Below are 15230 nucleotides of genomic sequence, written 5' to 3'. Positions count from 1 at the left end.
CTCCAGGATCCAAATTTCCCTGGACACGACCAACTGCGCAGGCGCAGGGGCAGACCAAGCAGCTTTCTCAGGTCTTTGCATTTGGCGCGAAATCTCCGCTCCGTGGGCGGGGCTGAGAGAGAAACCGCGCTCATTGGACAGGTTTGGCGCGAACCCCGGGGCTCCTGAGCCACGATTGGCTCCGGCCTTCCAGCGAAGGGGCGGGACGGAGGCGGCGCGCGCAGAGCGGCAGCGTCGGAGGAGAAGCAACTGTAGTGTGGCGCCAGCTACCCTTTAGTGTTAAGCAGAAATGGACCTCGCTGCCGCGGCGGAGCCGGGCGCCGGCAGCCAGCATCTGGAAGTCCGCGACGAGGTGGCCGAGAAGTGCCAGAAACTGTTCCTGGACTTCTTGGAGGAGTAAGTCAGCGGTCGCCCCATAATCACGGAACTTCCCCTCCCGGCTTCCGGAGTCTGGGGCCGCATAGGGCCTCGCGCGCGTTTGGGTATTGAGGGGTCGCGCGCCTCGGAGAGCGGGCCCCGGGGGGGAGCCTGGGCCGGGCCGGGCTGGTCTCCAGGGTTGGTGAAATTCATCTGGAGTCCTTCCTCGGGCTCTTGCCGTGTGCGGTGTCCTGGGCCGAACGCTTAGGCCCGTTGTTCAGTCCTCACAGCCCGAAAGGCTGGTGGTCGCGTAGCCCCCGGTTCCCTGTGCGGACGCCGAAGCTGGGTGGGAATGAGTAACTCGTCCAGTTAGGCCGCACGTCTGACTCTTGGAGGCCGAACTGGCGTGGGAATCCTGGCGGGGGCCTCATGGGGTCCACCGAGGGCCAGGCAGCCCTGGAGCCTGTGGAGGTGAGTGTGCGGGAATGAACCCGGTGCTTGACAGATGCTCGGGCTAGGGACCGCCTGCGTTGCTTACGGCACTGGACGCACTCCCTCCATCTCTTCCTTTCTTCCCTTCCAACGCCCCAAATCCTTCTTTTTTTTTTTTCCTGTTGCTTTTTTTTTAGGCTCCAGGCATCCCAACCCCCCCCCCCCTCTGGCTTGCAGCCACTGCCACCAGTTACTTTTCTTAGATCGCCAGAATATCGCTGCTCTCCCTGAGTCCATACTCTACTGCTTCTAGGAAGAAGTGGAAGCACTTTGGAATGAGTTAGGAAAAAAAATTTTTATAAGAGCTCAGCTTTTTAATTTGATCGTTTCTTGCATTTGAAGTACTCTTCGATGACATCCTTGGCCTGAGACTCTGCAATAGTCCTAAAAAAATTATATATGATTTTACTAATATGTAGAAACTCCAAGTTGTTAGCATTAGTTATACTGAAGCTTTAAAAAATTAGCACGTGTCTTCTGAAAATACTTCCCTGTGGCTATCTTTAGGGACCTTAATGACTTCAGTATCTTTAAGCATAACATGACAGGAAATTATTCTTTTGTTGTTGTTGTGGTAAAAGCTCGTTTTAACCTCTTTTAAACATAGCGTTCACTGATGTTAAGTACATTTGCCTTGTAATATAGCCATCACTACCATCCATCTCCAGAAGCTTTTCTTCTTTCCGAACTGAAACTCTGCATTTACTAAACAATAGTTCACTATTCCCCCCACCCTCCAGCACCTGGCAACCACCATTCTATTTTCTGCCTGTGAATTGGGCTACTCTAGGTACCTCAGATTTGGCATTATACAACATTTGTCCTTTTGTGACCAGCTTACTTCACTTAGCATAGTGTCTTTGAGGTTTATCCATGTTGTAGCATGTGCCAGAATTTTCTTTTTAAGGGCGAATGGTATTCATTATGTCTATTCTACGTTTCATTTGTTTATTCATCCATCCATGGACATATGGGATGTTTCCTCACTTTTACTGTTGATAGTTCTGCTGTCTAAATGAAATTCTGATATACTTATTCCCACAGTTTATATTTCCCTACTTTTCATAATGTTATTCTCTGCCTGATAGCTGTTCGTCCTTGGAAGCCTAGCGAAAGATTCATACCTGTTTGTTAAACCCTATGAAGCTTTCAGGCAGTCCCAATCCTTTCTTCCCCTATGTTCCCAGGCTGCCATTTTCCATTACCAGTAGTGTATCTACTGCCAGCTATTTCATCTGAATGTGAATCCTATGCTTAACCCCACCTAGCCAGAATACCACTTTACAAAGGTCCTCAACTATGTTTGATATTAACAAATAATATAGTTACCTTCACTTCCTTGTAGTTTGCCTTGCAGCTAACTGCTGGGCACAGTGAACAAGACAAATAATCCTTGTATTTGTTGAGAAAAAAATGTTAACTCCCTCTCAAAATACCAACTTTGATTTGCCATTCCTTATGAAATAAAGTCCAAATTCTTCACAGCTGCCCTTTCTAGTTTCATCTTCCACAACCATTCTGTCATCATCCACAGTCCTCCCATACCTTTCCTGACTGTCACATACTTGGAAACATCTGTAGCCAGTCTATCTATCACTCATTTTTTCCTTTCAGATTTTAAGTCTTCCAGGCCAAATTCCACTGCCACCTGTTATATGCGTAAAGCCTTTCTAGGTGTTCCTGTTAGGCAAAATTAGTTTATATTCACCTGTCACATTTCTTTCACCTTTTTTTTTTTTAATTGTGGAAAGAACACTTAACATGAGATCTACCCTCTTAACAAAATTTTAACTGTACAGTGTATTGTTGTTCAGTAGATTCTGTTAGAACTTATCCATCTTGCTTCACTGAAACTTTTAACTTTCATAATTTTTATTTATGTTTTATTTTTAATATTATGTTAATTTCTGCTATACATCAACATGAATCAGCCGTAAGTGCACATATGTCCCCTGTCTCTTGAACCTCCCTCTCACCTCCTACCCCATCCCACCCCTCAAGGTTGTCACAGAGCACCAGGTTTGAGCTCCCTGCATCATACAGTAAATTCCCACTGTTATCTGTTTTACATATGGTAATATGTATGTTTCAGTGTTAACTCTTTCAGTTTGTCCCTCCCTCTCCTTCCCACACTGTGTCCACAAGTTGTTGTCTTTGTGTCTCCCATCGCTGCCCTGCCAATAGATTCATCAGTACCATCTTTCTAGTATATATGCGTTAATAAACAATTTTTGTGATTTCACTTTGTTTAATAGGCTGTAGGTTCATCCATCTCATTAGTATCAACTCAGATGCATTTCTTTTTATCGACTGAATAATTTTTATTTTTTATTGCCTGTAATACCTCCACATTTTCCTTTTCCTCCAACCAACATTCCACTCTTTGATTCTATGAATTTAACCTTTTTGGGGGGGCTTCACCCCATGACTTGTGTGATGTTAATTTCCTGACCAGGAATTGAACCCCGGGCCCACAGCAGTGAAAGCACAGTCCTAACCACTGAACTGCCAGGAAATTCCCAAACTTGACTCTTTTAGATACCTCATATAAGTAGAATCATGCAGTATTTGTCTTTGTGTAATTGGATATTCATTGCAAGGACTGATGCTGAAGCTGAAACTCCAGTACTTTGGCCAACTGATGCGAACAACTGTCTCATTTGAAAGGACCCTGACGCTGGGAAGGATTGAAGGCAGGAGGAGAAGGGGATGACAGAGGATGAGATGGTTGGATGGCATCACTGACTCAATGGGCATGGGTTTGAGTAAACTCTGGGAGTTGGTGATGGACAGGAAAGCCTGGCGTGCTGCAGTCCATGGGGTCGCAAAGAGACACGACTGAGCGACTGAACTGGACTGGACTGAATTGGTTCATTTCACATAGCACCATGTCCTCAAGATTCATTCACATTGAGACATTGCAGAATATCCTGTTTTAAGATTGAGTAAACATACAAAGAGAGTAACATGGAAACTTACATTACCATGTGTAAAATAGATAGCCAATGGGAATTTGCTGTATGATTCAGGAAACTCATACCGGGGCTCTGTAACAACCTAGAGGGGCAGGATGGAGAGGGAGATAAAAGGGAGGAGACACATGTATACCTATGGCTGATTTCAAGTAGATGTTTGGCAGAAACCAACAAAATTCTGTAAAGCAATTATCCTTCAATTTAAAAATAAATTTAAAAAAAAGATTCAATAAACATTTTGTTTATTCATTTGTCTTAGACATTTAGATGTCTTATCCCGCTCTTTAATAGAAATGTCTCCTATGAGAGTGTCAACCCTAGGAGAAGAGCAATACTGTTATTTCCAACTTACGGTACCTCTGGCATAGTGCTTTCCAGAGAGATGTTCATAATGTATTAAACAGAACATGCTGTATTTGAAGGAGGAATTTAGTTTTCCTCAAAACTACCTGCATGGTTATGTTAAAAGAATAAAAATCAAATATGTTAGTATGATACTTGTTAGGAAAAAACATCCCAGCTTTACTTTGTGTGTATGTACGTATTCATTTCCCTGGGGTCTTGAGCCCTGAAGCACCTCGTTTCCATGTATTTATTGATATTGTTCTTAAATCAGCAATTAATCTGTCAGTTTTCCCTTTAGAAATTAAATCTTTGGATTATAACCTGAGTTTTTTTATTTAATATTTTCTAATCAACAAATGCTATCTGTTCTTTTATTGTTGTTATGTACAATTAAGATTGGGAAATGTTAGATCAAGAAATTCAGATTTAGGACTTCCCTGGTGGTCCAGTGGTTAATAATCCACCTTGCAATGCAAGGGATGTGGGTTTGATCCCTGGTCAGGGAACTAAGATCCCACATACCATGGAACTAAGCCTGCGAGCCTCAACTACTGAGCCAGCTGGCACACCACAACTGGAGAGTATGTGCTGCAATGAAAGGTCCCAAACAACACAGTGAAGATCCCACATGCCACAACTAAGACCCGATGCAGCTAAATCAATAAATATTGGGGGTGTTCAGATCTAAATCTGAAGACCTAGTTTTTCTATGTTCCCAACTTTGTACAAAAGATTTCATAGGCATTCTCTCATTTAATCTTCACAGTTCTACAGGATCATGTTCTAATCTTTTTCATTATTATTACATTCAAGAAGAAGAGGGATATGTTTAGAGAAGACAGGTAACTAGCCTTAAGGTATACAGCTACTAAAATGGGCCTCTCTGGCCCTAAAGCTGATGATCTTTAACCAGTACACCGAATTATCAGGCATTCAGATTCTTCTTTTTACTGCCTAATTTCAGTTTAATCTGATTTGTATGTATCTGCAGATTTCAGAACAGCGATGGAGAAATTAAGTACTTGCAGTTAGCTGAGGAGTTAATTCGTCCTGAGAGAAACACGTTGGTTGTGAGTTTTGTGGACCTGGAGCAATTTAACCAGCAACTTTCTACCACCATTCAAGAGGAGTTCTATAGGTATGGTATATTAATCTTTAAGTAGACATGGAACCTGGGAAGCCAGCTCTTGTTGGAATGGAATTGTTAATTTGTGAGGATAAAGGGAGGACAGGTGTCACAGAAGCCCTTTTTTACAGCCAGTGGTTATTTTAATGCTGCTCTGAACTAATTTAAGCCTTTGTGGGGTTGACTATTTTTCACATGCAGATATTGAAAATCTCTGCTTTCTACTGATAGTTTTTCCAAGTGTTAAGAGAATTGCTTACTTTGTGTCAGGCATTCAGTGCTATTGCTCTGTCATTCATTTAATCCATTCCCCATCCTGTATTAAATAAAATCCCTTGAAACATTTTAAAAGCTGAATGATATTTTGGGGGCAGAAGCTAGACATTAGGCTTTTAATTTGCTTTTGATTGCTATGTAAAGCAAGAAACCTCTTTGTACACAAAATTCTGTCTGCATTTGGATTAAATAAATGTGACTATCTGTATAAATAAAATCAGGTTAAAATAAACCCTGTGGACAGTTATGAAGGAGAAATGAAGACCCAGGAATAAGGAGTCACAGTCCTGTTTTTTCACCTGGTGGACTGGGAGATGGATTTATCTCAGTGTTTCTAGTCTTATCTGACTATCAAGAATGACTAGAAGGATAAGCAGCAGAGTTTATTGTGAAAGTATGTAGTAGGAAAAGTTGTCCTGACAAGTGAGAGGGAGGTAGAAAATTGGGCTGATGGGAGAAACACTATGTCCATACTCCATGCACAGACTATGCCGCACAGTTCTGTCTCCTGAGAGTAGCTGATCTTTCAGAGGACTTCCAGATCCTACTGCTTAAACCAAGCCACTGCAGCTGTTTAAAACTTAAATCAAGGGAACGTGCACGCACCCACCTAACCAACCAGGTGAAACGTTTCTGCCAACTTGTTCTCACGTCAGTACAGATTCCTTACCTACCCTTATCCATTTCCTGTCAATCAAGAATTAAAACCTGGAAGAATATACTAGGTCTTGACACCAAATGGGAAGGGTCCTGCATAGTTAGATTCTAAAGCTTGGTTGTAATCAGGTGAAATTCCTTAGTTTCAGCTATTGGGAAGCATGAAAGGGGAAAGAGGGCTTGGTAAGCCTCTTAAAGTTATAAATTGGTTTTCTTTTTGTTTGCTTTTCAGAGTTTATCCTTACCTATGTCGAGCCTTGAAAACTTTTGTCAAAGACCGTAAAGAGATCCCTCTTGCCAAGGATTTTTATGTTGCGTTTCAAGACCTACCTACCAGACACAAGTAAGAAACTCTTTGAAAGGAAAAAGAATTCATTGAATAGTACACCTATCACTTGTCAGAAAGCTCAGAAGGTTGTAGTCTTACATCTATAAAGAGTTATACCCAGTTATCCAGAACATTTAGTTGCAGGAAAATCTGTATTTCCAGGGAAATGGAAAGGGAAATAAGTTAGGTGAAGTCATTTCTAGGGATTATAATACTTTAGGACACCTTTTAAGGGATGTTTAGATGAAAGCTTAGTTTAGAGAGAAAATATGAAAATTGAGAGCAGTCACAAATTAATGAATTGTCAAGAGCTTCAATAGCATAACTTTTAAACTGTTTTCCTCTTTAGCAATTATTTAAAGAATAAATTTATTGGAGGAAATTAAAGTGCTATTTTGAAAACTTTAACTACTAAAATTACTTATAAAGTTACCGAGTTATTTAATATGAGTTTCTGAAATAAAGTGTTTTCTAAACCTTCAAGTTCAAACAGACAAGTTTTCCCCCATGACAACTGTACTATGAAAATACTTATTTAGAAATGTAGGTAAGCAGAAAATATTTTTGTGTGTGTGCTCAGTCACACCGTCATGTCCAACTCTTTGCGATGTCATGGACTATGGCCTACCAGGCTCCTCTGTCCGTGAGCTTTTTCCAGCAAAAATGCTGGAGCGGGTTGCCATTTCCTTCCTCCAAAGGATCTTCCCAATCCAGAGATCAAACACACATCTCCTGCATTGACTGCATACAGTCTTTACCACTGCGCCATCTGGGAGGCCCCTGTTTTATAATTGTAATTGCATTTCTTTCATGTCCTTTGCTTAGGTGTTTTGTTTGTTTTCATTTATGTATTTTGTTGTGGCTGCATGTACAGTATACTTCAGGAATGGGCATGTTGACTAAATCACTTTCAGGAGAGTCTAAAGAATACCTTGTCTCTTATTATTTTAAGCATAAATTATCTTTGAATATCCTCTCATTAAAAGTGAAAATTTTTAGTTTGGAAATGAACATTTAGTAACGCAGTATCTTTCTTTAAACAGAATTCGAGAGCTCACCTCATCCAGAATTGGTTTGCTTACTCGCATCAGTGGGCAGGTGGTACGGACTCACCCAGTTCACCCAGAGCTTGTGAGCGGAACTTTCCTGTGCCTGGACTGTCAGACGGTGATCAAGGATGTGGAACAGCAGTTCAAATACACACAGCCAAACATCTGTCGAAATCCAGTGTGTGCCAACAGACGGAGATTCCTGCTGGATACGAATAAATCAAGATTTGTTGATTTTCAAAAGGTATTAATTCTGTTTAGATCAGATTCAGCCTGTGCTAATAATTCACTTCTAGGCACTTGTAATTATTATTATAAGCTTAACTTAGGCAGTGTTGTAATTGCTTAAAGATCCATGACTTACACAAAAACTGACTACAAGTTTAAGCTAAAAATTTGTCAGGCAAATTTCAATTATCAGTGTATAAATGTGTTCTAACTTTTAATAACTTGGATTGGAAACATAAAACATATTTGTCAAAGAATAAACAGTAATTAGTTATCACTGTAAGTTAGAGTTATGGAAACTTTGAAGAAGTAGAAAGATTTGGAAATGGCAGTTAAGGAGGAGGAAGGCATAAGTAAAAGGACAGGTGAAAATGGGCACGCTTGTCAACAGCTATGGGGATTATCATGATTAAAGTAGAGGAACCAAACTGGAGATCGTCTGAGAGATGATTTGATGTGCGGCATGGAAGTGCTTGGATCCTCAAATTGAGAAGTTTGGACCTGTTTTGAAAAGCAAGAGGAATACGTTTTCAGAGGACGTCTATTTTTCTTTGTATCAGGAAGATTAATGGGACGACAGAGATAGTATTTAACAAAGAGACTAACAGGCAGTTGTGGTTACCTGGGCAAGAGATAGATGGTAGCAGTTAAGAATGAAGGGGCTAAGTCTCTTCAGGACTGAGTAACTCTGGAATATGCAAGGAGGAAAGAAAAGTTGCAGCAGCTCAAGCACTAGGAGAATGAGAACCAGACTAAAATAAATAATGCTAAATTCAACTTTTAGTCTTTACTTAGTTTTCTTGTATTATTTTGATACTTGGTTAGTAAGAAGCCTGTACTTTACCCACAACTTTGGGAAAGAGATGCTTTGTATCTGATAAAGAACTTGATATAAAAACCAAATATCAAAAGATGAATTTAGGTTGGCAGGGGGGAAACAGCTGTAATAAAGGACATGCTTGACAATTGGGGAAATACAAAAGTAGATTGGATAATAGAAGGCATGGAATTAAATACTTAAATCCTTGATGTGATTCATGGCATTGTGGCTACATAGGAGACTGTCTTCTTAGTAAATGAGTGCTTTAATATTTAGGGGTAAAATATCTTGATTTTTGCAACTTATTTCAAATAATTTAGTAAAAATATGTGTATCTTAAGTAATGTTAACAGTTGCATTGAGGTGGAGGGTATACTAGATGTGAAAATTTTCATAAAATTTCCCTGACAATTTAGAGGAGAATGGGACCCAAAACACATAATTAAAGTAAATTTCAACAAAGAGAACAAAATATGTGTTGTTTAATGAGATAGCATATTCAAAAGCAGAGACATTACTTTTCCAACTAAGGTCCGTCTAGTCAAGGCTATGGTTTTTCCAGTAGTCATGTATGGATGTGAGAGTTGGACTGTGAAGAAAGCTGAGCGCCGAACAATTGATGCTTTTGAACTGTGGTGTTGGAGAAGACTCTTGAGAGTCCCTTGGACTGCAAGGAGATCCAACCAGTCCATTCTGAAGGAGATCAGTCCTGGGTGTTTATTAGAAGGACTGATCTTGAAGCTGAAACTCCAGTACTTTGGCCACCTCATGCGAAGTGTTGACTCATTGGAAAAGACTGTGATGCTGGGAGGGATTGGGGGCAGGAGGAGAAGGGGACGACTGAGGATGAGATGGCTGGATGGCATCACTGACTCAAATGTGAATCTGAGTAAACTCCGGGAGTTGGTGATGGACAGGGAGGCCTGGTGTGCTGCGATTCATGGGGTTGCAAGGAGTTGGACACGACTGAGCGACTGAACTGAACTGAATGAGAATAAAAGTGAAGTTGCAGTTTTTAAGTAGACGTAATCTCTTACCAAATTGAAAAGAATTTTTTAAGATGAATGTTGGCGCATGTCAAAAGTCTGCCGACTGGTAAGATAATTTAGGATATATCAATGTTTGTGCATTTAATTTAGATCACATGGCACTTGAAAGAGATCTCTTCTCATCCTTGGCCACTTATTTGTCTCTGTTATAGGTTCGTATTCAAGAGACTCAAGCTGAGCTTCCTCGAGGGAGTATCCCCCGCAGTTTAGAAGTGATCTTGAGGGCTGAAGCTGTGGAGTCAGCTCAGGCTGGTGACAAATGTGACTTTACAGGGACGCTGATTGTTGTGCCTGACGTGTCTAAGCTTAGCACACCAGGTCAGTAATCTGTGGCTCAGGTTTAACAAATTCTCAGTTATTGCAGAACATCTAGCTTCTTGCCTCTTCCTTGTCTTATTTTTGGCTACCAATCAGAGTGAACAAGGAACTATAATGATAACAAAGACTAACTGGTTTTGCTACTCTTCTGAAAATTCCAAAGCCTAAATGAAATTTTAGATTTTTTTGGTTTTATTTATCTGAGCAGTTCTGATTATCAGTACCTTCAGTATCTAGCTGTGAAACAACCTGTCATTCAATGTTTCAGGAGCACGCGCAGAAACTGATTCCCGAGTCAGTGGTGTTGATGGATATGAGACAGAAGGTGTTCGAGGTCTCCGGGCCCTTGGTGTTAGAGACCTTTCATACAGGCTAGTCTTTCTTGCCTGCTGTGTTGCACCAACCAACCCAAGGGTGAGTGTCTTAGTAGAATGGCAAAGCTTAAGAAAGACATTACCTGAGGCTGCCACAAATTCAGTGTTAAAGACAAAGGTTTGGGTTGAGATTTGCTCTTTAGCTCTAAAACCAGACTTTTTCATGCATTGTTTTCCTTACCTTAAGGAAAAGTCTTATTTTTATGTGTTCAAGTTCAGTGCTTTAAGCGTATTGGTGCTATTATTAATGGTGGTTTTTCTGGAGGTGGGGGTGGTCTTGTTTGTTTTTTAATTGTTACAGTTCCTCTGTCACACTCCTTGAGAAAGTACAAATAGAAAAATTTCGTAATCTGGGCAATAGCTTATAAATTACTCTTTCTGAGAGTGATTGACTCCCTGGTATTGTAGTGGTTGAGAACTTAATTTTGTTTGCAGGATGGGAAAGCAGTGAGAAAAAGTTTGGAAAATAGTCCAGTGTTGGGAAATGAGGAGTGAACATAATATTCTGTTCATTCTCATCTTCGTAACAATGATTACCATTTTATTATGGCTCATCTCTTGAGCATCTGGATTCATTTAGATAGCAATGCAAAACAATGGTGGTAGCTTTTTTTGTTATTTATAAATCACTGGACAGATGACAAGCTCTTTGGTATTTTGGCTAACTTAGGCCTTTCTGGTTAGAAGATTTTTTTTAAAAAGACCTTTACAGGCAACAGATTTTGACCTCCCAGGATGTATTTTGTTTGTGGTGATGTTTCTTCTCTTTCACATTATTTTGACTTATTTCTATACTACCATTTTTTTCCTTTCTTCTCCCCCTCAGTTTGGAGGAAAAGAGCTCCGAGATGAGGAACAGACAGCTGAGAGCATTAAGAACCAAATGACTGTGAAGGAGTGGGAGAAAGTGTTTGAAATGAGTCAAGATAAAAATCTGTACCACAATCTTTGTACAAGCCTGTTCCCTACTATACATGGTAAGAAGTCTATCTGTGAAATAAGCTTGAAGTCAAAGTAATGTTTGTAAAACAGCAACATGTGACTTCTTAAAAACAAATCAGATGTTAAAAGGGTTTTAGTGGGTTTAGAAGGGGTTTTTAAAAGTCATTTATAAAAGGACAGATATTACATGATTCCAGTTGAGATGAGATACTTAAAATAGGTAAATTCATAGAGAAAGTAGAAAAAGATTACCTGCTGAGGAGAGAAATAGGGAATTGTTTATGGATAGAATTTGTGTTTGGTGTTATGAAAAGTCCTAGAAGTGAATGGGTGATGGTTGTAAAAGATAGTAAATGAATGTACTTAAACCCCTTCTGAACCCCTTAAAAATGGTTGCAGTGGTTAATTTTATGTTGTGTGTATTTTGCCAGTTTTCTTTTGAAAAAAGAAAAAATCATTTAGTCTTTTTCTGGCTTTAGGACAGAACTGCACTTAAGTATATTCTTAATATGCCAGATTAACATCCTGATCTCTTTTTCTTGTTAGTTTTCACAATGGGAAGAGATTTCGTATTGTTTTTTTGATTATATGTACTGTGCCTAAACCTTGCGTGCTGCAGTTCGTGGGGTCACAAAGAATTAGATACGGCTTAGCGACTGAACAACTGTGCCTATACCTTGTGGTTTCTGCTTTCACACTTTCTTAGCTCTTGGTTGCTAGCTGCTCACTGTCATTAAATCTCTTGCACACTGAAGGATATGACTAACTTTTCAGATCTCATGCTTTGTTTTTTTTCCATCCCTCCATATTCAGTTGAAGTAAAGGCAAGAGTTCATAAGATTATGGTTATTTGTCTTAGGTATGTATTTTTAATCATTGAAAATTAACCTTTTTTTCTGCTTAAATATTTGGTCAGTGAAATTGAACTGAAATCCTTAATATTAATAATCCTTTGTGGGTTTTAGAGTATCCTCCCTTAGAATGCTGGTGCTGCTAAGTCACGTCAGTCGTGTCCGACTCTGTGTGATCCCATAGACAGAAGCCCACCAGGCTCCCCAGTCCCTGGGATTCTCCAGGCAAGAACACTGGAGTGGGTTGCCATTTCCTTCTCCAGTGCAGGAAAGTGAAAAGTGAAAGTGAAGTTGCTCAGTCGTGTCTGACTTTTCACGAACCCATGGACTGTAGCCTACCAGGCTCCTCCATCCATGGGATTTCCCAGGCAAGAGTACTGGAGTGGGTTTGCCATTGCCTTCTCCTGTCTTAGAATGAGTAGGTATCAAATTTTTATACTGTTCCATTCCCCCACCATAAATTAATCTATTGCTACATAACAAATTATCCCAAAATTAATGGCTTAAAACAACAAGCAATATTTCATACTGTCTGTAGATCAGGAATTTGAGGGCAACTTAGCTGTGTGGTCTTGGTCAGTCTTTGTAGATTTTGTAGCCAAGGTGTCAGCTAGGGCTGTAGTCATCTGAAGGCTTGACTTGAGCTGGAGGATCCACTTACAAGGATGCACTCACTGCTTATCTGTCAGTGCTTGTTGTTAGCTGGAAGCCTCAATTCCTTACCATATGAGTCTCTTCCCTGGACTGTTTCAGTGTCCTCGTAGCACAACAGCTGGCTTCCCTCAGAGCATGCAGTCCAGGAGAGCAGAGCCAGGAGGAAGCAAAATGCTTCTCGAGACCTAGTGCTAGAAGTTTTACACCTTCTCTTCCACCATGTGCTATTTGTGGGAACCAAGTTACTAAGCCTAGCCACACTGAAGGAGAGGAAAATTAAGCTGTCATCTAGAAATGAGGATTATCAAAGAATTTGTGGGCTATTTTAAACTACCACACCTCCAACGCATTTGTTTCATACAGGTTATAAGTCAGAGAAATTTTGGTTTTGGAATGGATTTTAAATTTTCTGCTTCTAAGGAGTGCTTTGTGTACCTGTGCCAGCATTTCGTTGATGGCATTCACAGAAGGTCATAATAATTAAGACAGAAGAATGTTTCTTCCAATATCAAATTTCTAAAATTTGGTGTTGTCTTTTTTTTTTTTAATTGTTCATTTCCTTCTTGTATTTAAAAACCGTTTTTAGAAGCAGCTGTAGATCGCATTCAGCATCTTGCCTAATCCGTATCAGTTCAATTAGCTTGTATTTATATTTAGCTTTGGGTCACTATTCCTGATACAAAAGAGGTAAGTCATGGATCATTTCCTGAAACTCTTGATAGAACTATATAACCTGCAGTTGGAAAGAACTAGCGAATATGGTAGGCTGTAGTGGACATAGTTTATTTATGGGGAGAGAGATTTGAGGACCGTGACATAGGGAAAGACTTTATAGGAAGCAGGACTTAGAGACAAGGAAAGACTCTTAGAATGGTGAGCATCAGCATCTGTTTCAGGTGAAGGTATTATTATAGTGATTAGGTGACTGTAGATTCATAGGATGAGAACCAAGATCAAGATGAGGAACCAGGAAGATATTTTAACTTTGGTCTTAGCTTTGGTTCAGCTGCCTCTGCTCTTCTGGTTGGTAAACATGCCTTTGTAGTGTCCTGTGAAATTATTTAAACTCGTGTTGAAAAACACTTTGGGTTTTTATTTCAGGTAATGATGAAGTAAAACGGGGTGTCTTGCTGATGCTCTTTGGTGGTGTCCCAAAGACAACAGGGGAAGGGACCTCTCTTCGAGGGGATATAAATGTTTGCATTGTTGGTGACCCAAGTACGGCTAAGAGCCAGTTTCTCAAGTAAGTGCCTAAGATAGTACAACAAAGAAAACAACACGCATAGTTTCAGGCTTTCAAAAACTCTCTCAGGTTAAAGTACACGTTAGTTTGCTAAGGAGAATGTAACAGCATTTTACAGATTTTGGAATAGGTAAAAATTGTAGTTACAATCCCACACAGAATTCTTTTAATCTTTGTATGAAACTCTTTGAATGTATGAATATATGTATATCTCCATGGTTATAAGTCACAGCATGCATATTTTTAATTTTAATTAATACCTTAAATACTTTTCAATGTTTCTCTATTTTCACAATTGTTTTTTGTTGGCATATTATAGCTTAAAAGATAATTCCCCTACCCTGATATTAGACAATTTAACAGAGTAACTTATTTTAATGATCAAATACAGTGAACATCATAATGTGTATAAGTTTTTATTTTATTATTTTCCTTTGGGTAAATTCCTAGGCATAGGATTGCTGAGATTAAGAATACAAATGTCTTCACGGTTCTTACACAGGACACAGTTTCCAAAAACAGTGTGATAAAGATGAGGCATTTTGTGCTGAACTTACCAATATGAATTTAGCAGTTTCTGCTTATTTTTAAAAGGTGTAAGTACTTGCTTACTTTCAGACTTAAGAAACTTAGAGGTTAAGATATGGCAACCAGTTTTTGAGCACCTCTTGTGTTCTTGATGCTGTGTGTGTCTGTATATGTGTATTAGTCATCCTACCAACATTCAGACAGGCATATAATATTGTCTTTTTTTTCAGGGAGGCAAACAAAACTCTTAAGTCTCAGTAAATAGTCTAATTCCTTAGAGCTGACAGGTGGCTTCAAGCCAAGAATATTAGAATTCAGCCTTTGATTGCAAAGCATGTGTTCTTCATACTGTATCAAGCTGCCTTTCCTTTATTTGGGAAATTTTTAACATGGCAGTGTTCTAGAACATAAAATTTTTAGCTGGAGTTTTATAATTAAATATTATTTCCTTCAAGTATATCATGGACTGAGTTCTAGGTTTGAAGATAATAGTCCTGTGTTAAATGAATTCTCTTTATTTTTCTCCATTTCTGTTGCTCCTACCTCCCATCTCCCTATCACCACCACAAAAGATGTACTACAGTGTTGCCTCTGAGCAGTAGTGTATTGTACCTGATT

At 39.6% G+C, this 15230-nt stretch overlaps 1 protein-coding gene across 1 annotated transcript in view; it reads left to right on the top strand.

The window, feature by feature from the left end:
• MCM6 (minichromosome maintenance complex component 6) overlaps positions 216 to 15230 on the top strand; it is a 36613-nt gene continuing 21598 nt past the window's right edge. The window contains exons 1-8 of the mRNA XM_018062374.1: positions 216 to 396; positions 5161 to 5307; positions 6461 to 6571; positions 7600 to 7849; positions 9855 to 10020; positions 10289 to 10434; positions 11221 to 11371; positions 13943 to 14084. Coding sequence (XP_017917863.1) covers positions 290 to 396; positions 5161 to 5307; positions 6461 to 6571; positions 7600 to 7849; positions 9855 to 10020; positions 10289 to 10434; positions 11221 to 11371; positions 13943 to 14084 — 1220 coding nt within the window. The 5' untranslated portion in view covers positions 216 to 289. The remainder of the gene's footprint in view (positions 397 to 5160; positions 5308 to 6460; positions 6572 to 7599; positions 7850 to 9854; positions 10021 to 10288; positions 10435 to 11220; positions 11372 to 13942; positions 14085 to 15230) is intronic.

This window comes from Capra hircus, chromosome 2 (genome assembly GCF_001704415.2).
Source record: "Capra hircus breed San Clemente chromosome 2, ASM170441v1, whole genome shotgun sequence".
Taxonomy (NCBI): domain Eukaryota; kingdom Metazoa; phylum Chordata; class Mammalia; order Artiodactyla; family Bovidae; genus Capra; species Capra hircus.
This window is presented reverse-complemented; position numbering and strand designations above follow the sequence as displayed.